This window comes from Paramisgurnus dabryanus, chromosome 15, assembly GCF_030506205.2.
Source record: "Paramisgurnus dabryanus chromosome 15, PD_genome_1.1, whole genome shotgun sequence".
NCBI classification, from domain to species: Eukaryota; Metazoa; Chordata; class Actinopteri; order Cypriniformes; family Cobitidae; genus Paramisgurnus; species Paramisgurnus dabryanus.
The window spans coordinates 33,645,562-33,671,677 of NC_133351.1; the positions used below are offsets into that span (position 1 = coordinate 33,645,562).

A 26,116-nucleotide genomic window follows, 5' to 3' on the forward strand; every position below is an offset into this window, starting at 1 on the left:
GCCAAACGCATTCACACCCTCTCATTCATTTGTTTGATTACATCATCCGTCAGACAGCATCTCTCGGCATTAATCGCTGATGGTAATGTTCGGGATCTGATCTGCGTTTGATCAGATGTTCTCAGCTCCGAGCGCACCACGTGAGAGAGATTAAAGAGAGAAAACGCATCAGGTCTTTCTCTCCCGCTGAACGTGGGCGCTTAAGAGAGTCAGAGCGTCTGAACTTCTCATTGCTTTCGTAGCCTCCACAGAGTCTTATTAGAAATTCAGAGAAAGTTTGTGAGATGTAAATGACTGGAGAGGGAGTTATGTGAAGCTCAGGATTCATCATCACTTACTCTCTGAATGAGACGTCTCCACGTGCATCTTGGTTCAATTGCTTGGTGTGAACTCGGGTTCGATTCCACCTCTGTGCACCCACAGATGTCAGAACTTTAGCGCGGTTACATCATCAGTTTGTGAGTAGCAGTGATCACCAGTGTCAAAGTCAAAGAGAAAACTTCAGTTTATGGTTACTGAAGTCATTTCGCCATTAAACTACACCTGAAGAGATATTAGGAATGTGAGCTGTTCTTTCAAAGCCATATCAGAAAGGACACTTACAATCATGAATTACATATAAAAGGCCATTAAGATCTAGTTTATACGTCATCACCACCCCACTTCTGACATCAGCTGCTTTCATTTTAATCTTGAACAGGACCAGGAATCACATCAACCGGATCCAGACCATTTTTAGACATTCGCAGTTTGCTTCCATGGCAACCAACCAGGATGATGACATCAAAGGGTCCTAGATTTGCACCAAATGCTGTAGTGTTCGGTTTATAGTCTTGTGTAGTTATCAGTAAAACACATTACAGGTTTAAATATGCGTTTGGATAGATGGGTTGTGCTCTGTCCCTGTAGCCCTCATGTTTGAACGTCACTTCCTCTTCTGTTCCGTTCACAGCTTTAAAGACAGCATGGACAAATCCTCGTACTCTGATTGGCTGATTAATAACAGTATAGCAGAGCTGGTTGCCTCCACTGGATTGCCTGTGAACATCAGCGACGCCTATCAGGACCCACGCTTTGATGCTGAAGTAAGACCTTCATATTGTACATCGATGTATTTAGCAAGCTAACATTTTTTTTCTAGATTGTGCAGCCATTCTTCACTTTAAAGTGATGCATTGACATACAGATTGTTTGTGATATTTTTAAGTCTGTGTAAGTCTATTTTAACGATCTGAAACTCAAGTACGAAGCGCAAAGCACAAGTGAGTTTGTGGGCAGATCTTGGGCGCTGTTGCTATTTTCCCGGCGTGAGAAATAACTCTTGCGCCGGGCGCAAATCAATAAGGGGTTGGTCTGAAGTAGGTTCATTATTCATAGGTGTGGTTTGGGCGTAACGTCAAATAAACCAATCAGAACGCTATCCAACATTCCCTTTAAACGCAAGGGCGCAAGTTCCATGGCGGGTTGCTATTATTACCACGGATTTACCAGGCGCACGCCAGGAGCGGTTCACAGCCGAGGAGACCGACGTTCTTGTAAGAGCAGTCAAAGACAGAGAAGTTGTTTTGTATGGGGATGGGAGAAACCTGCCCAAATCAGCGTAGGTTAAACAGGCGTGAGAGGAAATAGCCACAATTGTCTCATCAGCTGGCATCCCTATCGTTGCACCAAGCGCTACAATGATGTCAGGAGACGAGGGAATCCCAAGCTTGCCAGCATAAATCGGGCACGCCGTGTAACGGGAGGTGGATCTGCCTCAGGACCTGACGCCAGCAGAGGACATCGCTGCGTCCACCCTCACCGCTGAAAGGGTTTGGGGGCTTTGAAATCGGACCCAAGAAACGCAAGCAAGGTCCAACCCCAAAGTACTCTTACAAATCAAGTTCATATACATTAAGGTTTCTTATGAAAACATTTAAATTATTATTTACATAAAATAAACGTAATACAGCCACACAACAAACTTATGAAAATATTTTAATTGTTATTTGCATGAGAAATTTTTAACGCAGCCACACAATAATTAAAAACTATCACCACAATGCTCACCACTATGATTTCCCTTATCTCGTGTATTAATATTTTTTAGTGTAACAATTTATGATTGGCAAAAATAACTGTTGCATCTGTGTAGATGTGCGCGCGTTGTGCACGCTATACATTATGGTCAAGCATGCGCCCTTAAAATAGCATAATGAACAACACGCAACGCGCCACTGACTTTAAACTTTTTCTTTCTGGTCAGTGGCGCAATTGTTTTTTGAAACTGCAAAATAGCACCAGGGATGGTTTGTGCCAGAACACGCCTCTTTTTTTGCGCTGAACCGCCCAGGGAGCGCAAGTTCATTCCCTAGTTTGCCGACGTGCGTCTGTGGAGGGAAAAACCCGCTGTGCGCCGGTGCAAAATACGAATGATACATGCGTCACTGACAAGTCAATTGCGCTGGGTGCAAGATAGGGCCCATTAACTCTTTCCCCGCCAACATTTTCATGATTTTCACAAATGTTTATGACTCCCAGAAAATGTTCTTTTTTAATCATATAAACGGATATAGGGCCACATGCAGTCTCTCTCCGGTAAGACACTTCAGTCCGTTGTGTATGCACGGCGTGATGGGATTACGTTCCCCCATAGCGTCAGCAACTGACGCAATGCGAAGTGAACCGTATTGCAAGGGAACGCTTAGGTTACTCACGTGACCCCGGTTCCCTGAAATAACGGGAACGAGCATTGAGTAGCTGGCCGTGCTACAAACGCCTACGCAGCGAGCTTCATTTGGCTACGTGCTTCAGTCGAATGCAAGTGAGTTCATGGCAATCTCTTCTGGATTATTATAGGGCATAGTCCCACCCCTTTCGCGGGATCGAACGCCATAGGTCTGTATTTTACAGATGTTAACCAATAGGCTTCAATCGCGGCGTAAACAGGAGTTTCCCCCATAGCGTCAGCAACTGACATAATGCGAAGTGAACCGTATTGAAAGGGAACGTCTCGGTTACGGATGTAACCCTCGTTCCCTGAAGGAGGGAACGGAGACGTCACGTCGTGACCGATGAATTGGGAACTCCCTTAGAGAGACCAATCTGCTTCGTATACTACTAAAACGAATGAACTTGGCCTTGAGATATTTGCATAATGCTGGCGCCGCCCCGCCAGGTGCCTATATAAGCAGCAGGTGCAAATATGGAAATTAGCTTCTTTTCGCTGAGAAAGCCGGGAAAATGAGACCGGCCGATAAACAGCAGGGGGCAGCCCTGTGGCGACGGGACGTGACGTCTCCGTTCCCTCCTTCAGGGAACGAGGGTTACATCCGTAACCGAGACGTTCCCTTTCAGTTGGTCACTACGACGTCACGTCGTGACCGACGAATTGGGAATCCCTACCAAAACGCCACTAGGGGCTGACCTCTTCCAGTGTCTGCGTAAAGCCCTCCGGTTCCACTTAAGGAGGAGGAGATAGGTTTTAAGGCAGAAGGCCGGGCACTAGATGTTCCATAACCCCACAGTAGTGCCAGCGACTGGGAAGCGCCCTATCTGAGCGGTATAGGAACGCTGCGGAAGCCACCACCCTGTTAAGGGCTAATGGTGGGCGAAAGTCAACCGTAGTTGAGGAATAGACAGCCGTGGCTGTGTAAGCAAAGCAGAGCTCTGCTAAGGGAAACGTGGGCTGGTAGGATTAACCCCACAGAAAAATACTCACAAAGGAACCCGGTGGGACACAATGTGGAGCCCGAGCCAGACACGTAGGTACGCGAGGATACAGCTAGTGAAAGGCTGACAGCCAATGCTCCGCAACAAAGGCTGCCAAGGCAGCGGAGGAAGAACAATTCAAACCATTACGCATTTTTGTTCTGAAGGCCTTCCATACTGACACAGTTATGAAGCATCAGTTGGAGGCTGCAAGCCGACCTGCGAGACTGCTCTCCGTGCTCCCCCTGATGAGGAAAGAACACGAGAGGATACAGGCTCGATACGAACACTGTAGAATCAAATGAACGTATTAGGTGTCGCCCAACCAGCAGCTCTGCAGATGTCTGTTAGCGAGGAACCACGAGCGAGAGCCCAAGATGAGGCGGCACTCCGTGTGGAGTGCGCTCTCAAATTAAATGGGCTTGGAAAACCCTGAAGATTATAAGCCAGGGCGATAGAATCAACTATCCAATGAAACATCCTCTGCTTAGTGACAGCTTTCCCTTTCTGCTGGCCACCAAAACAAACAAAGAGCTGGTCTGAGTTCCTGAGGCTTTGCATGCAAACCACGTAGAGTCGCAGTACGCGTACGGGGCACAACAAAGCCACGGTTGGGTCTGCCTCCTCCGGGGGCAGTGCTTGCAAGCTCACCACCTGATCTCTGAAGGGAGTGGTGGGAACTTTGGGCACGTAGCCTGGTCTGGGTCTCAGTGAGACAGCAGGACCAAACTAAAGGCACGAATCGTCAACAGAGAATGCATGTAAATTCCCTACTCTCTTCACGGAGGCCAATGCTAGCAGGGTCAGAGTTTCATTGACAAAAACTTCAGACTCGCAGACTGCAAAGGCTGAAATGGGGGACCTGAAGGGCTTCAGCACCATGGACAGGTCTCAGGAGGATTAGAGGGAGGGCGCGAGGGGTTTAGCCTGCGAGCGCCTCTTAAAATGTAATAACCAAATCATGCTGGCCAACTGATCTGCCGTTGATAAGTGAGTGAGTGACGAGCAGAAATAGCGGTGATATCAACTTTAATGGCGAAGGGACAGCCTACCATCTAACCTATGTAGAAGATATAAAGCACAATGTTAATGGGGCATTCTCTGGGGTCCTCGCGTTGCAAAGAGCACCAGGTGACGAAAAAGGTTTCATTAAGCGCGTAAGCCCGTCTGTGGACGGTGCTCGAACCGCGTCGATGGTGTTAGATACCGTTTGCAATAAATCACCTAAACCTTGCGCGCGCTCAATGACCATACATGGGGATCCCACAGGTCGGGGCGCGAGTGCCAAAGTGCCCCCTCCTAGAGAAAGTAAGTCCTTCCTCAGGGGAATCCGCCAGGGAGGGCTGTCGCGAGGAGCATTAACTATGAAAACCATTTCCCAGTCGTCCAGTACAGACGATTAATAAAAAGGCTCTCCTCGTCCTGCCTGACTTCGCACAGTGTCTGCGGGATAAAGCTCACTGAAAGGAATGCGTATTTACGCATCCCCCGCGGCCAGCTGTGTGCCAACGTATCCACGCCGAGGCTCCCTCGGTTAGTGAATAAAATAGGCGACAGTGGGTATAGTCCGGCGACGCAAACAGATCCATCTACGCACGACCGAACTTCTTCCAAATTAGCTGGACCGTCTGGGGGTGGAGTCGCCATTCGCCGGGGGCGCAGCTCGGGAAGCGCGTCTGCCGCTGAATTGAGCGACCCGGGATGAAAATGGCACGAAGGGACCTCAGATGCTTCTGACTCCAAAGGAGGAGATGACGAGCGAGATGCGACAGGTGACGAGAGTGCAAAACTGCCTTAACGGTAAATAACGCAACAGTCGCAATGTTATCGGTGTCGGCTAATACATCCTTCCCTCGCATCTCCATAGCGGAGCGTACAAGTCCCAGATATACAGCGCACCGCTCGCGGCAGTTGGGGTGCTATGCACACCCCTGAGACTGCAAGCCCGTCATACGTGGCTGATCATCCCGTGCTGAGGGCATTGCATGCTACAGAATGCCAGGAGACCCCTCAAGGGGCATATCTTCCATCGGAAATGCCGGGTCTACCACGGGGAAAAATTGAAATGACACGCAGGTGTAATGTTTACACGGTGTATGCCGGTGTGCCACGCTCTCCTCGAGACTCGATCGTAAGCCAAGGTTGAAGCGGTCTCATATGAAGCAGCTCGGGCGGTGTCACAGCCGCAGCATGCTGTCATATGTCCAGGAGCTTCTGAAATTGTTTCAGAGGGACCGCGTACTTCCCTCGAATTAAACCGAGGCAAGTCAGAACTGACTGGTTGCGCGCTCTTATAAAACACGCCAATTAGTCGATCGAGTCTTATTTCCATACTGAGAAAAAGGATCCTCTGCATGGGGCAAAGTTGCTCTATCCCAGTCGACCTGAAGACTTAAAAAAGCGAGATGCAGAAGCATTAACTCTCTGTGTTCGCGCACGTCTGCTAAGAACGGGCTATTATAAGTCGACGTACATAAAAGCAGAATGCGAACAACGCTCTCTCTCTGATATTTTAATGCCGTGACTAGCACATGGAGACACGGAGAGAGAGAGAGACAGCTCGAATGGTGTACTCAGTATTAATATGCCCACCCCACGACGCAGAGCGAAAAAACGGTCTAAAGCGAGGGGAGATGGACACATAAAGTACACGTCTTACAGGTCTAAGGCTGCAAACCGATCTGAATATTGAAATACGAGCCTCGGCATTATTATCCAAAAAAGAACACCTTCGTAGAGCCGGAGCGTAAATCAAATCGATCGTAACCCGCCGCGTATTTTGGGTACTATGAGATAAAGGCTGGAAAAACCCCATCATCATCATCTCGGTAAGAGGGACCGGCTCGAACATCCTTCGCCAACAGGATATCGACTTTTGCACGCAGTACATGTGCATCGGACGCTTTCACCACAGTGAAACGAAAGCCCGAATTTTGGGGTGTGCCGGATTCGTAACCGAGGCGGATCGTGCGTAAAACCCAACGAAACGGGCTAGGAACTGAAGCCAAGCACCCAGGCACCGTACGAGGAGAATTAACGACACTACCGAAGTACCCGCGGTGGGGCAGCGAAGCGAGACAGGTGGGACTGCCGGTGCGTCTGCTGTGACAGCATAAATATCTACAGTATGTGTGTGTGACACTGACCTGAGCCCGCTGAGGGTGACGGTCGTCTGGTCTCCTCTACGGAGAGCGCAGACTCCGATGAGGGTGCTGGTGGTCCGGTCTCCTCAGCGGAGAGCTCGGACTCCTCAGGTCACCCGCTGGCGATAGAGGAGAGGTAGGGGAGCTGGTGTGTACCCCCTCCGGCTCTCTCGATCCTCCGGAGACCTAGAGAGGGAAGAGGAATGCACTCTTATGTGTGGTTAAGTGGGTACCGGCCGAACAGCCGGTGGAACATATGCAAACCAAGGATTTTCCACCCGACCCTCTATCGGGGGAAGGAGCTCCATCTCCTGAAGAGTGATCCTCTGCCAATCCGGGTCGCCCGTCACTGGCCACTTAAACTCCCGAATTTCACAGGAAGCGGCTAAGCGGGCGGGGCGAGCTGCTGACGACCGGTTCCCCTGCGCTGCCGAGATGGGGTCCGAGGAGGGGAACGGAGGTGGCCGCCGCACCTACGAGAGGCAGACTGAGGAGCCGGCATGGTGGACCAAGGGCAGCTCTCTTTCGCCGGGGCATGACCTAGGAGATCGCCTCAGTCTGCGCAGCGGAGCTGTACAACTCCCCTGGCTCGCCGAAGAGGCCGGTCTGTGAGACAGGAGCATTCAAGTTGTTCTCGTCTGCGTCCGTCATGTCAGCCAGACACAGCCAAAGGTGGCGATCTTGAACCACTGTGGTGGACATCGCACGACTGAAGGTCACGGCCTCCCTCGTAAATCCTTGGTGAACCTGCAGCAACGTTATTGCGTGCAGGGCCGAAGCCGCCTCTCCGGCATGCCTAATGGGCAGCGTCCGTAACCGGACGACTGTCTACAAACACGGGAGGGAAGGGTTGGGTGGTCCCTCCAGGAACGCATCCCGCTCCACTGAAGGGGTCCCCGCCCTTAGCGGCTCTGTTGGTGAGGGAGGTGAGGGGTGAAAGCTGAATGGCCGGACGGCCGCAAATCACGTCAGCTCTTCGTGCCGTCGGGAAAGAAAGGCACAGGAGGAGAGGCCCGAGAGGCCCGAGCAGCTCCGAAGTACCAATCATGTGGACGGGACGGTTCGGGCGGAGAGGGGTTAACCTTTCCAACTCTACCGTTTCCGCCACTCGAGCGGGCACGGCCGCCATCTCCGGAATGACTCTGCCTCGGAGGAAAAAATGGACACCCCTCTGATGCTGCAGAAGTGACGGGACCAGGAGGAGGTCCAATGGATTCGGCAGACATCGTAGAACACGACTCTGCAGTCTCCACCGGAGCCTCAACCGGCTGAGGATGAGAAGGCCGGTAGGTGGAGGACGCATCCTCCGTCCTACTCAGCGAAATGACGCGAAGGGTGCCCTGCGAGCGCTTGACAGCCGCACCATGGCGGCGTCAGCACTGCAAAGGCGCTGACAGCGTTCCCGTAGAAACGACAGTCGTCTCCGCAATCCAAGAGGGTTATGCTCTCACAGAGAGAACAGAAACTCTCCACGAACGCAGCCTCGGAGTGCTCGATGCCTAAGCACGAAGACAGCGCTCGTGACCGTCACTGGAGCCCTTATACTTCTCGCATCCAAGATCGCATGGGCGAAAAGCTATCCTGAAAAGGACGCTGATCTCCGAATATACGAGATGGTGCTCAGCTGATGATGCGCACAGGGAGAGGCAACGCACACACTAAACTCAAAACAAAAAAGATGCAGAGCCGTGGAATACTGCGAGCGTCCGCTGTGTTAGTACTGCTTGTCAATCAACTTCAGCAACCGTTCCCAGAAGAGCAAGTAGCTTCTCAGTAGCAGATAATGCCGGCTTTCGAAGCGAAAAAGCTAATTTCCATATTTGCACCTGCTGCTTATATAGGCACCTGGCGGGGCGGTGCCAGCATTATGCAAATATCTCAAGGCCAAGTTCATTGGCGTTTTAGTAGTATACGAAGCAGATTGGTCTCTCTAAGCGAGTTCTCAATTCGTCGGTCACGACGTGACGTCATAGTGACCGACTGAAAGGGAACCGGGGTTACGTGAGTAATCTAAGTGTTTTGATGTCAGGTAGTTTGGGATTACAATTAAACTTTGTAAAGATAAACTACTCTCATGTAAAAGATTTCCCTAATTTTCAAAACCCAATATTGACAGCTGTGTACCCACTGCCGTCTCTTTCAAATTTCAAATACTGTTACAACCTGAATGGATGCTTGTGATTGTGTGTGGGGTTTTAGCCCTGCCCAAATAATCTTGAACACAGAAATGTGGAAAAACTGTTTAGCGATGTAACTCCACAATTCAGTACTACTGTACATAGTTCACAGTCTTTGTAACGTGTTTTAGCAATACATGTGTTTACAAACAATTCTCTCAAATGACTTTACACAGACTTTAAAAGCAGAAATATGGAAATGTATGCTTGATAAAGAATTTGAGAACTTTTGTTAATTTTTTATCCTTAATCATAATTTTGTGATGGCATCATTTTTAGAGATAGATGAATTTCTGGATTTGGGTTTTCCCTTCATGTACAGTGTATAAAGTTTCTAGTGAATGCATATACTGATGCATCTTTTGACAACACTTTGAAGTCGCTTTGGATAAAAGCATCTGTCAAATGCATGAATGTCATTCACTTTAATAAGATGCAGTGTTTATTTATACTGCTGTATAGCATAACCATCTATTGTAAGTGCATTAGTATTAAAATTGGGAGACAAAATATTTTTTGTTGTTATATAGAACAGAGTATTTAACTGTATATAATCATGCGTAATTACAGCTCTGGGAAAAAATTGTCAACAAGAGAGGGCTTGGTAAAAATACACTGCTCTGTACATGACCTATGGCCTCTGTCAGATGTTGTATGTATCATCTGTAAAGGCCAACAGCACAATATTATATAACCCAATGTCTTACAAGTTTACAGTCAGAGCAAATGGTTTTGTTTATGTGGTGTTTCATCTGAATCTCCTCAGGCAGATCAGTTTTCCGGCTTTCATATTCGCTCAGTCCTGTGTGTTCCTATCTGGAATAGTAACCACCAAATCATAGGTAAGTTATCTAGTTAACTGCCGTTGTCTTCTGTGTGTTTCACTTGGCATGTCAGCTCATGTGTCTTCTTGTCAGTTTGCTGTTCAATCCTTCTGTCCAACACACACGTCTGACCAAAATATCAAGAGCTGGCTATATATCACCAGGTCCTGTCTGATTGGTTGACTCTATGCAACGTGTGTTTGTGCGTGCGTGTGTGTGAGCTCTATGTTTCCGACTGTATGTAATGAGACGGTGATGATGTGTGGTGTGGAGAGGAACAATACTTTTAATTTCATAATAAAGCACATCACACACACATCATTACACACACATACTGTAGAGAGAGCTGGAGGTGGAGCGAGGAAAAAATCATTTATCAATGACTGCTGTGTTTCAATGCTTTTGATAAGAAATGGTTTTCAGCCAGGAACCAACCCTGACTAAAGGTTGACTAAACCAGGGCATAACACCTAATCAAATTAACTTTATAGTTTGTTTTGAACGAGTAACACATCTATGTTAGAAATGTGACAGCCTGCCGTACCCTTAGAAGAGATAAAGTTAAGAACATCAATTAAAATACTAAAATGAAATATAATAAATATTCAGCCCAAAACAACTTTGTTGTAATGGAGAAGGAAGAATTCTACTACGGATGCAAGCGGCGCAACACCACAGAACCCATTATAATCAGTAGCTGGGTTTCCATCGAAACACAAGCAAATCTTTTTTAAATTCGCAAATAAAGAAAATCGAACAAATGCGAATGAGGTGCGTTTCTATCAAGTTGTTCAAATGAATGATGATGGCATTGGTAACCTAGTAGCTAATTAAGCAATATAGCTGGAATATGAGTGTAGGAGTGTGGAATAGAGCTATATCACACAACTCTGAGAATGATATTTCTTTTATACAACAGTTTGACGGTACAAGTTTGAAAAAAGAAAACTAGAAAACAACAAGAGAGTTATTTTAAGAGCCTCTTTGTTTGGGAACTACTTTCTTCCGCCACGGATTTGAAGCTCAGAATGACGGGTAACCCTTTCAGCTGTTTTGAATGTCATAATAACTCAATTCTTGTCAGTACTACGTAAAACAGAATCATTAAGTTAAGTGTTTTATATTGTAACCATTTTTTTTTTAAATAAGTCAGAGAGATGTTTCTGCATGCTGCTTATAAATATCAGTGGTGATATCTCATATTGTGTTTTAATAGTCACGTCACACGAAAATAAATCATCAAGTGTTCTAATGAGCCAGTGTCCTTACCTGCAGTTCCAAACAGAGTTTTTGCACCCTCTTAAGGGCACTTCGGGTAGGAGAGACGTGTAAGAAGACACTCCAGATAAAGAGAAAATGATTGTTATTATTGCTTTATAGCCTTGTACACAAGAACTACAATCTTAAAATTGATCCTTAACTGTACTGGGAGCCAATGAAGAGATGCTAAAATAGGCGTGATGTGATCCCTTTTTTTTGTACCGGTGAGTAGCCTCGCAGCCGCATTTTGCACAATTTGTAATCGGGAGATCGCACCTTTAGGCAAGCCGATATAGAGGGAATTGCAATAATCCAAGCGCAAAGTTATAAAGGCATGGATTACGGTTTCCAAATCTTTATAAGACAGGAAATTTTTATTTTTGCAATCATTCTCAGATGGTAAAAACGTCCCTTCACTACAGAGCTAATTTGTTTCTCAAAGTTTAACGTAGAATCAAATACAACTCCAAGATTTCTGACATCAGTTCAAATACAAGCAGAAAGCGGACCAAAACGAGAGATAGTTATTGGATTAGGCTGACCTAAAATCAGAATTTAACTTTTGTCCTTATTTAATTGTAGGAAATTATTAGACATCCAGCATTTTATCTCTTCAAAACAGTCAGAGAGTGTGTCCCAGGAATCTCTATTTTCGCTGGAAGATAAAACTGCGTATCATCCGCATAGCAGGGGTACGAGATCTTATATTTCTTAAAAATGAAAGAAATAATGCCCAGGCAACATATACAGTGAGAATAGTAGAGGGCCCAAAATGGACCCTTGGGGAACACCACAGGACAAGGGAACTGGCCAAGAGGAGACATTTCCAATGCTCACTGAGAAAGTTCTATCCTTCAAATAGAAGGACAGCCACTGCAACCCAATCCCCTGAATACCCACCACCTTTTCCAATCTATGCAGCAAAATGCTATGGTCGATTGTGTCAAACGCAGCACTTAAGTCCAATAGAACTAGTATTGCACATGAGCTGGAATCGAGGAGTTGCAGCAGATCATTACTGACTTTTAACAGTGCGGTTTCCATGCTGTGCAGCGATCTAAAACCAGATTGAAAGGTATCTAATGTGTTAGGCAGATTAACAAAGTCATTTAGCTGGGAAAAGACAACTCTCTCTAGTAGTTTAGAGATAAAAGGCAACTTTGAAATCGGTCGATAGTTGCTGAGAATACAAGCTGCACTGATAGTAAATTTATAACTTTCCCCATCATGCCTCCAGGGGTCCAGATTTGGTTTCTCGAGCAGGGGACAGACCACTGCCTGTTTAAAGCTAGATGGGAACACTCCCAGAGAACCAGAAAGAACTGTTGTATAACAGTAAATAAAACAAGGCACACTTAGAAAATGGAGACAGGACTGCATGTAGCCATGATGGGGCAAGTTATAAATTTACTATCAGTGCTGCTTGTAATTGCCAAACTGAATGCTGTGCACAGAAGAAGGAATGCATAATTTTTGGTGCAGGCACTAGCAGCAAGGGCATTGGAATGACATCGAGCTCCATATATGCTAAAGAAAACGTCAGTTTTGATCAGTCACGTGGGTTTAATGTTCGCTATGTCAGAATTTATTCAGCAAAGCATTATCATCCCGCATTTACTCTTTATCGCACAAGTCAAAAACCACCTTAAGTGAGCTTAAAACTTTCTTGTGAATAAGGGATTTTGATTCAATCACTCTTATACTTCAAAATAAGCATAAAATCAGTGTGATGGAAGCTTAGCTTGATGCTGTCCACAATGTATCTGTCGCATTGCTTGCGTCTGGTGTACACGCGATGTTAGGTCAAATCATAACGTAGAAATTTGATCACAACATAACACTTACTTAGAATGTGTGTTTGAAAGAAGGACATAACAGTCTGACTCCTCTGCTTTAATCTGGGTGCATTTAACATTGCAATCGTGTAAAGAAGAACGAAAGAATTCGTGACAGGAGATTTTAAGCTCATGAACTATATTTCACTTTATAACACTCAACTGTGATTGGCTGAATGTTAGTTCTGTCAAATTTGAAGGTGTGTTCGACTTCATGCAGAGCCGCAAGAACAGACAGGCGCTTGACATCAACGTACTACGAGAATGATTAAAGAAATAATACGGAGGAGTCTGCTTTTGCATCCCTCTCGCAGTACTTTGACGACATCTGCCTGTCAATTCTTGGAGCGGCACATGAAGTCAAACACTTTATTAGTAACAAACCGGAGAACACGGATGGAAATTTTGGTGCTGGATCAAAAGTGTTAATGTGTCCCCCACGGCTGCTATGCCACTGACTGTAGGTCCAATCAGACATGGCATTGTTTTTTAAGCAAAATCTTCTTTGGCTTGAAAATATGTCTACTGTTTATAAGATGTCAGTGTTTGGTTGAGTGTATTTTTTTTTTGGTATGTCGTCTGCAGGTGTTGCTCAGGTCTTAAACAGATTGGATGGGAAACCGTTTGATGATGCGGATCAGAGACTGTTTGAGGTATGAAATCATCTCACACTGTTATGTTTCAGATGTCTCAGGAGTTTTGATAATATTCTAAAAGAAGCACTTTTTCAAAATATTCTTCTTTAAATATATAAACATACAATATATCAAATGAAAGACCCTCTGCTTTCAATTTTTTAAAAAAAAATTGATAATTGTGTTTTTGTGAAGGACTTTTGATAGAAATTGGATTCAGAGCAATAATCAAAACATACACACTGCAAAAAATGACTTTCTTACTTGGTTTTTTTGTATTGTTTTCAGTAGAGATATATAAAAATTCTTAAATCACTCCATTGGCAGATATTTTTGTTTGTTTTAAGCAAAAATTCACACAAATTGTATATTTTTTGTCTTAAAACTAGACTTATTTTCTTAGGTAATTTTGCTCATCAAGAAAAAGCATCTTAATTTAAGAATTTTTTGATATTTCTACTGAAAACAAGTCAAAAATTCTAAGTAAGAAAATGTGCAGTGTTAGTGTTTTAAAGTGGTGGCTTCCTATTAACATGGTGGAATTTGTAAGCAGTGGAAGTAGACCTTAAAATTGATGTAAAAAATGTGCATTGTTTTTTATTTATTGAAATTGGGTTTTTTGTAATACAAGCTTTGGTTCTCTTTAAAAGTCATTTATTTAGTCATGGAGTAATAATTAAGATCAGCAGGTTTGTAATTACTTAAAAAGTATAGACACATGATCAATGTAATCTCAAAAAGTATTTTTACAAGAATCACACAAAAAAGTTTTGTACTCTAAAAAAAAATGTATTTGTACCAAACAAAAGATAAAACAGAAGATAAAGAGCTGAAACATTTCAGTACCAGCACCTCAAAATAACAATATGCCATCAATGTGCCTGAACACACCTTGTTTTCAGACCAGCACACCCATGGGTGCACAAATGTGTGCAAATTTGCTATTTAAACAGGACGTGAAAGGGATAACTGCGTCAGACTGAAACTAGCAAAAAACACTTGCGCCACATTGTGCCAAGTGCATGATAGGGCCCAAGTCTTTGATTCGGTTCACCTATAAAGTGATTCGAAAATGTAAACTGAAACTTTATTTTCATATTATTCGGGTATCTGTTTAAACTTTGTACTGCAAAAAAAACTCTTAAAGTCCCCCAATAGTCGATCATTTTGTCACTAAAACTTTTTGGGCATCATAATAGCATATCGTATGTAAAAGTTTTTCCAGTTACAGTATATTCTTCATGCTTTAAAATAGCTTGAATTTAACTCTTCACCCTCGCCCCATTTAGTATACAATGATCTATGAATATGCAAATTAGTCCCCAACTCTACTCAGCTGAGACCATAGACATGAATATGCAAATTAGCTCCCACCTCCACTCTTTCGCACCACTTCGGACCATAGATATATACAGAACTGCTAAGTCAGGTTTCACACAAGGCATACATGAACTGCACGTTTGCAGAACTTATTTTTTGCAGGTTAGGAAGCATTCACACTGCACGTGTGAGCATCAAAATAAAAAACACCACATAGAGATTAAAACTTGGTTTTCACCACAGGAGGACTTTAAGACAGAATGGTCAGATGGTTTTGTTCTTTCTGACTCAAGGTTTCTTTTTCTTTAGGCATTTGTGATATTCTGTGGACTTGGAATCAACAACACTATAATGTATGACCAAGTGAAGAAGTCCTGGGCTAAACAGTCTGTTGCTCTGGATGTACGGTTCTGCAAAAGCACGCACATGCATGAATGTTTTCATCTCCTGTCAGAAAGAATACACAAGCACCCTTCAAACAACTTCATAATAGTCAAGTAATGGATTATTTATGTGAATGAAATGATGTTAGGTGGTTTACAGTTCAAACGTGCATCAGATCTGAGGACTACTGCTGGTGTTTATTTGCCTTAAAGGGGAGCTTTGTCATTTCTCTTCTATTTAATGGCACCCAGTGGAATAACAAACTGTTTCCTAAACGCTCTCTCCATCATCAAATGGTGCGATAGGCTTCAGGTAGTCCCGCCTTTTTTCATATGATAGCATGATGAAAGTAAGAGAAGACGGTGAACAATGAGAGCTCAGTGTGTGTTTGAAGCGTATTCATTTACTTTTCATTCACTTTTCTTATACATGTGTAGACTGCATGATTGTTTCTTGTCTTAAATCTGACAGTATTCATACATTAGCACATAAATTAGCACAGAACATTGTTATTGAAGTTTCACTGTTTAAACAGAAAAAAAAAATCAAACCCACAAAAACACATATGAGTTTGGATTCAGATCTGTACTGCCATCATCACTATACTGTAATTACATACTTATTATCCCGAGACATGAAGTCACTACTTACAATGTGTTTAATTCATTCAAGCCATAGATAATAAAGCTGCGGCTCATATTTCTTTTATTTAAGTCATTAATTCTGAAAAGAAGTTAGGGCATTGCATTGTGGGACACAGTACTACATGTACTGTATGCTCTTTTGTATAGCGGTTATTGTAATTTTTGCACAATATTCACAGTATGCGTACTATATTCTGTAGAAATATTGAGAGCAATATGACAGGATGCTATTGTGAACATGATCATAGTCTGACATGACTCATTGCATTCACACGACTCTTAAAGGACAAGTTCGGTATTTTAGACTTAAAGCCCTGTTTTCAGATTGTTTAGGGTAAAATAGAACGGTTTTGACTGAAATTTCGACATATGCGGCTGCCCCGAGAATTTTTGGATGTTTGTGTTTCACCTCCCACCTTTACAATGGGTTTAATGGTGCACTGAAACAATCCTTTCTAAAATGCATTAAACTTTCGTTTACAAAGACGTGAAACTCACCGAGTGGTCAGGGGTGTTCACTGATATGCTCACACAAAAATCGCTGCAAAAGATGCTTTCCAACAGCTGTTTTAGCATTCGTTGTTAACTTGTGGACCTATTTTTCCAAACGCCTCACACCCGTACATTCTTCCGCTTAGAGCTTGAATAATAGACACTCCAGCCCAGGTGGTGGCGCTAATCCGCCTTTGCCAATTGCAAGAATAGAAACAAAGTTCCCGGCGCGGAGTAATACCGTACCTCATAGCACATCTAATACAAGTCAATGGAGTTAGCAAAAACTACGCTAAAACAGCTGTTGGAATGCGTATTTTGCAGCGATTTTTGTGTGAGCATACCAGTGAACACCCCTGACCACTCGGTGAGTTTTACGTCTTTGTAAACGAAAGTTTAATGCATTTTAGGAAGGATTGTTCCTGTGCACCATTAAACCCATTGTAAAGGTGGGAGGTGAAACACAAACACCCAAAAATTCTCGGGGCAGCCGCATATGTCTACATTTCAGTCAAAACCGTTCTATTTCATCATAAACGATCTGAAAACAGGGCTTTAAGTGTAAGATACCCAACTTGTCCTTTAAAGGATTAGTCCCTTTTCTTAAAAAAGTCCAGATAATTTACTCACCACCATGTCATCCAAAATGTTGATGTCGTGAAGAAATTATGTTTTTTGAAGAAAACATTCCAGGATTTTTCTCATTTTAATTAACTTTAATGGACCCCAACACTTAACACTTAACAGTTTTTTTCAACGGAGTTTCAAAGGACGATCCCAAATGAGGCATTTTTGACAAGAAAAATAAAAAATTTGCACTTTTAAACCACAACTTCTCTTATTCCTCCGGCTGTGTGATGCGCCAGCGCGACCTCACGTAATTCCATAGTGACGTAGAAAGGTCACATGTTACACATTTGAAGACCATTTTAAACAATAACCTAACACAAAGACATTAATTAGTATCATTCAACATACAACAACGTCTGAACGGTCCTCTTTCTCCATACTTGTAAACACTGGGGTGTAGTTTCGCATACATCATCCGTGACCTCTTGACATAATGACGTTTTGCGTGAGGTCGTGCTGGCGCGTCACATGACCGGAAATAGACGAGAAGTTGTGGTTTAATAGTGCATATTTTTCTTTTTCAAAAATGAAAATCGTTTCGCTAGATAAGACCCTTATGCCTCGTTTGAGATCGTTTAGAGTCCTTTGAAATTCCGTTGAAAAAAATTGTTAAAGGTGCCCTTCCTCTGTCGTTTTTATTGCTTTATACTGTTGTCTGAGGTCTACTCATGACGTTTGCATGGTTTTTACATCCCAAAACATCAAAAGCAATAAGTAATAGGCCATTTTGTACCCTGATTTTGAGGCTGGGTAGAGAAATGATCTGTTTTAATGGGCGGGCTGCATTGACGACTTGGAAGTAAACGCCCACTGCTATGATTGGATAACAGTTTTTAGTTCAAACTAACTTTCAATTTAATCTCATGTGTAATCAGTTTAATGTTAAGTGAGTGTCTTAAGACACAGTGTCTTTCTTACACACGCATATTTTATCATAAACCCTTTTGACACACACACGCGTGTCTTTTATCATAAACCCACGCACAAAAACACACACACAAACACACATACACACGCGTCTTTTACATAAACCCTTCGACGCGCGTGTAACGAACGCACAAACACACACATGTGTCTTTTATCACATTCGATGCGTGTGCATCATGAATTCGCGTGAATCGCGTCCCTCTGAAGAGAAATCCCGGCCGCAACTGATAACACATAGTACTAAAGTGTTTTACTCACACACACACACGCGTGTCTTTTATCATAAACCCTTTCAACGTGTGTGCAGCATGAACTTGCGTCCCTCGGAAGAGAAAACACCGGCCGCCACAGTGACACATAGTACTAAAGTGTTTTACTCACATAAGCTGCGCCATTCTGTCCGGATCCAATATTGATAGAGGAGCATTGCTTTTTAATTGCAGTCTCTCTTCAAATCCAGCGTTCTTCTGAACATCCAAACATGTAACAACTGTTATGATTCCCTTGTTTAATAGAAATGATGTCTTGACGTTTAGCCACCCTTGCTGTAACTTGTTATGAAAACTAACTCAACTACATGTAATATGTGGGCGCTGTCCAATGTTCCCTCTAATTTTTTTCAGCACTGAGCAAATACTTTTTTTTTCTGAGCGCACATTTCAGTACTGTGAGCAATTCGCAACCACACGACCTGCCGAAAATGACCACGAGCCTGCGTTAACCATATGAGATTCAAAGAGATGACAGTGTAGCGTGTAACGGGGTTTAGTGTATACACACGTATAATGTTCAATGTGGGCCTGTGTATAAATCCCAATACATGTAATTAACACTCTCTTTGAATTGACCAGGTACCTGGGTTTAGCAGATTGAACCGTTCACCTCAAGCTGAAAATCAGTTCTCATACAGTGCAAATAAATAAATAAATAAACAAAATACTTGTAAAAGTGTAACACTGTTTCATTTTGTTTGTAATCCAAATTCATGATTCACTTAAATGACTTAGTTGGGATGAATTCATGAATCAATTGATTCGGTTCAAAGGACCGTTTGTTCCTTTAAATAGTTCAAATAGTTCAGTTCAAAATCAGTGTCCTTTGAAGAAAATCCAAGAAAATACGGAAAATGAAGTTTCAGCGAATTCACGTCGTTGTCCGAAACAAAAAGGAAAAATATCCTCCTACCAGTTCTGATGAATTCAAAGCACAGTTCTGGTTGTCTCGCCTTTTTGTATACACCTTCAGTATATACTTAATTGTCTCGCGTGTCCAAGATGGAGCAGGAGAACTTTACAGATGTTCAAAATTCTCACAAAAAAACCTAGCCTTGTAAAAACACAAGGCAGAACAGTAATTAATCTTTAATTCAACAGATTTATCAATAAGCATCATGTAAACATTTCAAAACCTAACTCAGGGTTTCAACACTTATTGAACATAATTTGACACTTAAAATGTTATTTTTTAATCACATTTACGTTACTTGACTGTTAACTTTCAAATGTAAATAGCTTCAGCTCGTTCGTTATATACCAACGGCCAATGTAAACAAACTAATAAAACTCATAGTTTGCTGCCAAATTTGCAACACTTATGCCACAATGTCAAGTTAATATTTAGAATATAACTCACCAAAGCATACATTTTAACATCTTAGTTAAAAGAAGAAGTTCATTCGCAGTGTTTTAATGCTCTGTGATTCTGAATCTGCCTCCGTTCTAATTCTCTATTTTCCTCTGTCCTCACTCTAGCGACAGCTTTTCCAAGTTATCGCATCACTTCAGGAATCCAATAATTTGTTTTAAATCACTGTTTTGAATCTGAACTTTTTCCTCTTAATAAATATTTTAGTTTCTTGAGATCGACCCATACAGCTGCTCATCTGACTCGCTCTCACTCTGTGCTGGCAGCGGCACGTGTGTGAACTGAATGCGCTGCTACCATTGGCTCATAAAAGTGTCTGTCACCGTATCAAGATCAGCGATTGGTTGAAAGTTTCTTCTCCTTCTAGAACACTCGCCTTCTCTCTCTCTTAATTCTTTTACAACAGCAAATGCATCAATGTTTATGTGCGGTCTGAAAAATGTGCGCAGTCTGACAAATCTATTGCGCGGCCACTTTGACTGGCCTGCGCGGCTGCGTGCGCGCGCAGCTTAGAGGGAACATTGGCGCGGTCTCAAGTTGAAGAGCTCATGAATATTAATGACCTCGATCAGTTCCACGTCACACTGATAAGCTTTTCTAACTGACCTGATTTCTCCGCTTATTTCTTTTCAGTGGCTAGAGCTGACAGAGGAGGTGGAAGTTAATTTTCACATTCACGACACAACACAAACACATATGGACCTAACACATATCAAAAAATACAAGTAAAAACGGTTTTATGTGGAAGGGCCTCTTTAAGTGTTGAGTTAAGTGTTGGGGTCCATTAAAGGCCATTAAAACGAGAAAAATCCTGGAATGTTTTCATCAAAAAACATAATTTCCTCTCGACTGAACAATGAAAGACATCAACATTTTGGATGACATGGTGGTGAGTAAATTATCTGGATTTTTTTAAAGAATATGGACTAATCCTTTAACATGTGTCTATATTGAACATATAAAATTTAGCAAAACATGAATTTTCAAGAAACATCTTGTGTGTGTTTTTTCATAGGTGTTGTCATATCATGCCACTTGCTCAAAGACTGAAGTGGATAAGTTTAAGGTAAACATGAATGTATTGTTACAAGTTTTATCAAACGATCCATACGTGCCATTTTCCCCAGACACGTCCTGGCCAGGATTTCAGGTGTGTCCACCGGAAGTCGCATTTGTCGATGACATACATCATTAAGATTTAATATTTCAGGTTCTATCTCAGAAAAGCAACTATTACATTTCAATGTAAAAATAAAATTACAATGATTGAAATAAACTTTAATTTTATAATGTTTTTAACTTAAGTGTGAGTACCTTGATGCGAAGGACGTCGACGGGACGTGTCCGGGGAAAATGGCACGTATGGTCACCCTATGATATGTAAGTTCAGGTCAAGACATCAGAAGTATGTCAGTAATGAAATGAAGTCTCTATTCATGATAGATCAGCCTGTATACAGAATATTGATCTGACCGTGTTGCACTATTTATAATTCAGAAGAAAACTGTTCAATATCTCATCAGTGTTTGTGCATTATTGATATCATCTGGGTGGATTTTGCCTGGTTTTTGGTTTATAAACCGCCTCATTAATCATGCGTTAATTGACTGGAGAAATGGTCTTTTTAAAAATGTGTTAACTGGATTTTGCTGGAAGCTCTTATAGCACTTCATCGACGTGTGCCAGCATGTAAGCACATGAAAGAGCCTCAAGCTGAAAGCCAAATATAGGAATATTACGCTGTACTGTATATAAATACACCTCAAATATACAATCACCCACTGCTTTCTATTTCAGCACTTGGCCCTGGAATAATTACTTTAAAGTTTAATCATTGTTTACTCGTGTTTTTCAAACCTAATTTCATTTTCTTTTTTCCACTAAAACAAAAAAGTATTTGTATAGTTGTAAGGCCACCCAACCACCTTCATCCAGTTTTGCCTTATTGCAGAGAACACCATGAATTTTTTGCCAAATTTGTGTTGTATGGAGGAAAGAAACAAATCCAACAAATTAAAAAAATTAAAACATGAATTAAATGAAGAGCATAATGTTCATAACAAATCCATTTTTTATTGAATACATGTATTAGGGGTCCCTGCTCCTCTCTATCCATTAAGGGGTCTTTGTCCTGAAAAGGTTGAAGACCTCTATAATAAACTAATGTCAGAATTTGAATGTTGCCATGTTTGAATTAAACTATAAAGGAAGACATTTAACCTTAAAGGAGGATTGACTCTGTAGAAAGTGTACTGAGCAAACACTTTTGATAATTGACTTGACTTACTCTTAACTTTCTGAAGTGTAAAGAGACACAGAGAGTCTTTAACTCCATCATCATGACTTTTATTTATTATTTGCATTTATATTCAGTTTGAAAGCTGTCAAAATCCATATCTGATGTCATTGATCTTATGTATTCTCACCTTATAATAATGCAGAACATCAATAGTTTTATTAATAACTGTCTAGAATTAGAAAGTGTGAGAGAACGTCACGTCTGCCCCGCCAGCCACTGCATGAAAAGAGGTGTATCCGTACTAGGAAACTCCTGTAAACACCACTGATTTTCGGATGTATCTACTAGTTCCACTGAGGGTAAACTTCTAATTCCACCAAGTTAGGAAACTCCCGTAATGATACCAATTCGGATGTATCTTGCTGATGGGATATTCCTGTGGTATATGCAGCCATTTGTTGCCATGGCAAATAATCCCATTGAAGATTTTGTCAGGGGACATTTTCACACCTGCAGAGGTACTGGGATTTCACACCTTTGCACAATTCTAGTGTCTCCATTGGTGTTTAATCTCAACACTGATTGGTTGCTTTTAAAACCCCCTCCCAAAACTCTGACAACTATTGGGACACAACTTTGAAACTTTCCAGTTGAGATCATTTGATTGGTTACACTTTGTATTAAGCCCAACCCAAGCCCTCATAGCTTAGTGACTTGATTGGTTATTTGCCTGCTATGCAGATAGACTAAAACCCCCCCCCCACTATATATATATATATATATATATATATATATATATATATATTCATATTTATATTCATATACACCCCAAAACCCTTATGTAAAATAAAAAACTTGAATTGAGTTTGAAATGTTTATTTAATAAAAAACTGAACAATTCACAATTGTCACAATAACAAAATAATATTATACACAAATATTAAAAGTTGCATACATAAACAATACTATTTAAACTCATAAATATACAGACAGAGAAAGCAATATTAGAGTAAAATAAAACAAAATAAAAGCAACAATAAAAATTACATTCAAAGCAGTACAATGTAATGTAGCAGTGGCGGCTCGTGACTGCTCATCCGAGGGGTGCAAATTCAAAATAAGTGTTCGGAGTGTCATGTGTGTTGCTTGTGTTTTTAAAATGTGTTTGTTGCTTCATGTAAACCATGTGCATCACGGGTTTAGTCAAAACACGTGATGCACATACACGCAGAACACATATTTTGAACCACACAAATGACTGGCTATATAAATGTTGTGACAAACTTTGCATCGAGTGCTCACAAAAAAAGAAGTCACCACCTGCCACTGTAATGTAGTAAATATTTAAATAAAATAAAGCAAGATCAATATAGTTGTTGTTCAAGAAATCAGTCCTACACTGCAAAATAATGACTTTCTTACATAGTATTTTTGTCTCGTTTTCAGTAGAAATATTATTTAAATAAAATGCTTTTTCTTGATGAACAAAATGACCTAAGAAAATAAGTCTAGTTTTAGACAAAATAAATAAATGCACACAATTTAAGTGAATTTGTGCTTAAAACAAGCAAAAATATCTGCCAATGGTGTGAGAAAAAATCTTAAGTTTTCTTTTTTCTTAAAAACTTAATTCAAGCACAATTTTCTCACCCCATTGTTAGATATTTTTGCTTGTTTAGGCACAAATTTACTTAAATTGTATATTTTTGTCTAAAAACTAGACATTTTCTTAGGTAATTTTGCTCATCAAGAAAATACATCTTGATTTAAGAATTTTTAGTTTTTCTACTAAAAACAAGATAAAAATCCTAAGTTAGAAACTGATTTTTTTGCAGTGTAGATACAATTGCAGAGCTCTGTCTTGGAATTATTCAAGAATTTCTCACTGTAAAACCTAAAAGTTAACTAAACTCAAACCATTTAAGAAAACCGGTTGCATTAAACCATTTAAGTTTTAAAACACATAGATTTGAGTACTGTGAACTTAAACAAATTGAGTCACATGCAGTTATGCACTTATATTTAAGTTCACACTAACTAAATATAAGTGCATTATTGCACAAGACTTAAGTTCACAGTACTCAAATGTATGTTTTTTTTTTAAACTTAATGGGTTAAGGCAACCGATTTCCTTAAATGGTTTGAGTTAAGTTAACTGTTAGGTTTTACATTGTAAAGCATATACTTGTCAGCAAAGGTAACGTTGATGCACCCTCATCTGGACAGACATCTCTTTGGAGCCCTTTGGAAATATAAAAGTACATATAAGTATTTGGCATAATACTAATACACATACACATACACACGACAAATCAAATGACATAGAATTAAAGTTGTACATTTTAGAAAGTTAACATTAAACCAGTGGTTCTTAACGTAATTCCTGGAGGCCCACTGCCCTGCATGTTTTGTATATCTCTTTTATCTGACAGACGTAGTTCAGTTCATGGAGATCCCTTCTAATGAGCTGATGATATGAATCAGGTGTGTTAAATAAGGGAGACATACAAAATGTGCAGAGCAGTGGGTCTCCAGGAATAAGGTTAAGAACCACTGCATTAAACTGTACAAAGATACAACAATATATGATCAAAGAACTTCATAATACTTCATAAATCTTCTTACTTAATTTTCTGTGTTGATGTCCTCAGAGTCTCTGTGTTGTTCTGCAGCTTCATTACAGTAGGTTACTTCAATATAGTTGTCTATCAAACACAGAATAAAAAAAATAGAATCACATACATCATAACACATCTATTTACGATTTAACCTTTTTAATTTAATAATTTCATTATTAAACTTACATAATTTTGGCCAGATTGCAGTGACATCAATTTCTTCAGTGTCTGGATCAGTCTGATGTTTTAGCTTTCACTGTTACTTCATTATATTTCTCTGGCAAACACAGAATTAAAAAATTAAAATCACATATCACAATACATCCGTTTACTATTTAACATGTTTGATTTTAATTTAATGTAATCATTGAATGATTAAACATACATCAGCTTTACCCAGAAACCTCTTCATCGTCCACAAAGTTGACCACAGTGTACATGACCTCTGTAAACACAAACATGTATAGACTTCATATTTAAAAAGATGAAGAACATCAAACATATAACGTTTAAATATATTATGACTCCAAGCTTCTTTACAATTAGCATCTAGGTTCTCTTAAAGTGAAGCTGGCTTTGTTACAAATCAATATAAAGCTATTAAAACAGTCTTGAAAAATAAGCAGCATCTACCAGAACTGAATGAGCTTTTAAAACAACAAAAGATCGTCAGTACCATTTAAAATAGCAGAGAGACACTTGCTAGCTGCTAACATTTCAAACACACGAGTTACTGTTGTTTTGTTTGTTTTAAGCAAATAACGTCTCATCTTGGCTTCTTTAAAGTTTTGTTTTTAAAAATTTAAACATCGAATTGATTCTTTTAACAGCCCGGTTTGAATGTTACTTCGCGTATTTTTAACCTCATGTTTACCGCTGTGTACCACGTATAACCTTAATGTTTTACTGTTTGTGCTTTAAATTCAAACAGTTCTAGTATAAAGACAAAAACGAATCATAGTTAATAACATAATATGAACAAATAGGCAACCGATCAGCGCGATGCAGACAAATGAATTAAATCAAACTTACCTTACTGTTAATGAGCAAACAAACAAACAAGAGACGGAGTAGTCCAGGCAGTAACGGTTCGCGATTTGAATTTTCCGTCAAGCCCATAGGTTGAGCAATCGCACCTGAAGGGTGGGGGCAGATGAGTGGGTGCAGGTGCATTCTGGGAAATGTAGTCCTTTTCTTTAATATACTTTTTATAATCCGCGTTTTCACACTATGCATTGTTCTTTATACTTGATTATTAATAAAAAATAAAAAATATTTTTATAAAGTTTATTACGTTTACAAAACATGTTTAGTTGACAAACATGTTAACAGTTATTTGGAATGATGCTCAGATTTTCTTAAATATAAAATCTTTGTGAATCAGCAGCACCTTCTTGATGAAATACAAAACTCTTTAAACATGCCTCAGGAATTATCTCTGGGTTTAGTGGATTAACTGCTCATCATTGGAGACATTGAACGTATACCTAAATGAATTCGTACTTAAATATTAGTAAATATAAACTAATGCTGAGTTAAGACATGTAACTTACTGAACTTACTTAACTACAACATGAACTAAAATTAATTTATTGTAAAAGACTGCATTAACTAACAATGAAAAACATGTCGTAGTTAATGATGACTCTTCAAT

General features: G+C 40.9%; 1 protein-coding gene and 1 long non-coding RNA gene across 3 annotated transcripts in view; one reads left to right on the top strand and one right to left on the bottom strand.

Moving 5' to 3' along the window:
* The window catches only part of pde11a (phosphodiesterase 11a), a 76,213-nt gene that overhangs the window by 27,508 nt on the left and 22,589 nt on the right, over positions 1–26,116 (top strand). The window contains exons 6-10 of the mRNA XM_065293191.2: positions 953–1,085; positions 9,777–9,852; positions 13,515–13,582; positions 15,194–15,286; positions 20,621–20,671. Of these exons, the coding sequence (XP_065149263.1) occupies positions 953–1,085; positions 9,777–9,852; positions 13,515–13,582; positions 15,194–15,286; positions 20,621–20,671 (421 nt within the window). The remainder of the gene's footprint in view (positions 1–952; positions 1,086–9,776; positions 9,853–13,514; positions 13,583–15,193; positions 15,287–20,620; positions 20,672–26,116) is intronic.
* Positions 22,623–25,560, bottom strand: LOC135782720 (uncharacterized). 2 transcript variants are annotated; one of them, XR_012335130.1, is made up of 5 exons: positions 25,495–25,560; positions 24,848–24,907; positions 24,649–24,739; positions 24,470–24,549; positions 22,623–24,086 (listed from the first exon to the last, which is right to left on the bottom strand). It is a non-coding gene; the product is annotated as an uncharacterized lncRNA (long non-coding RNA). The 2 variants fall into 2 exon arrangements; XR_010545470.2 differs by lacking the exon at positions 25,495–25,560 and having other exon boundaries at positions 24,848–25,480.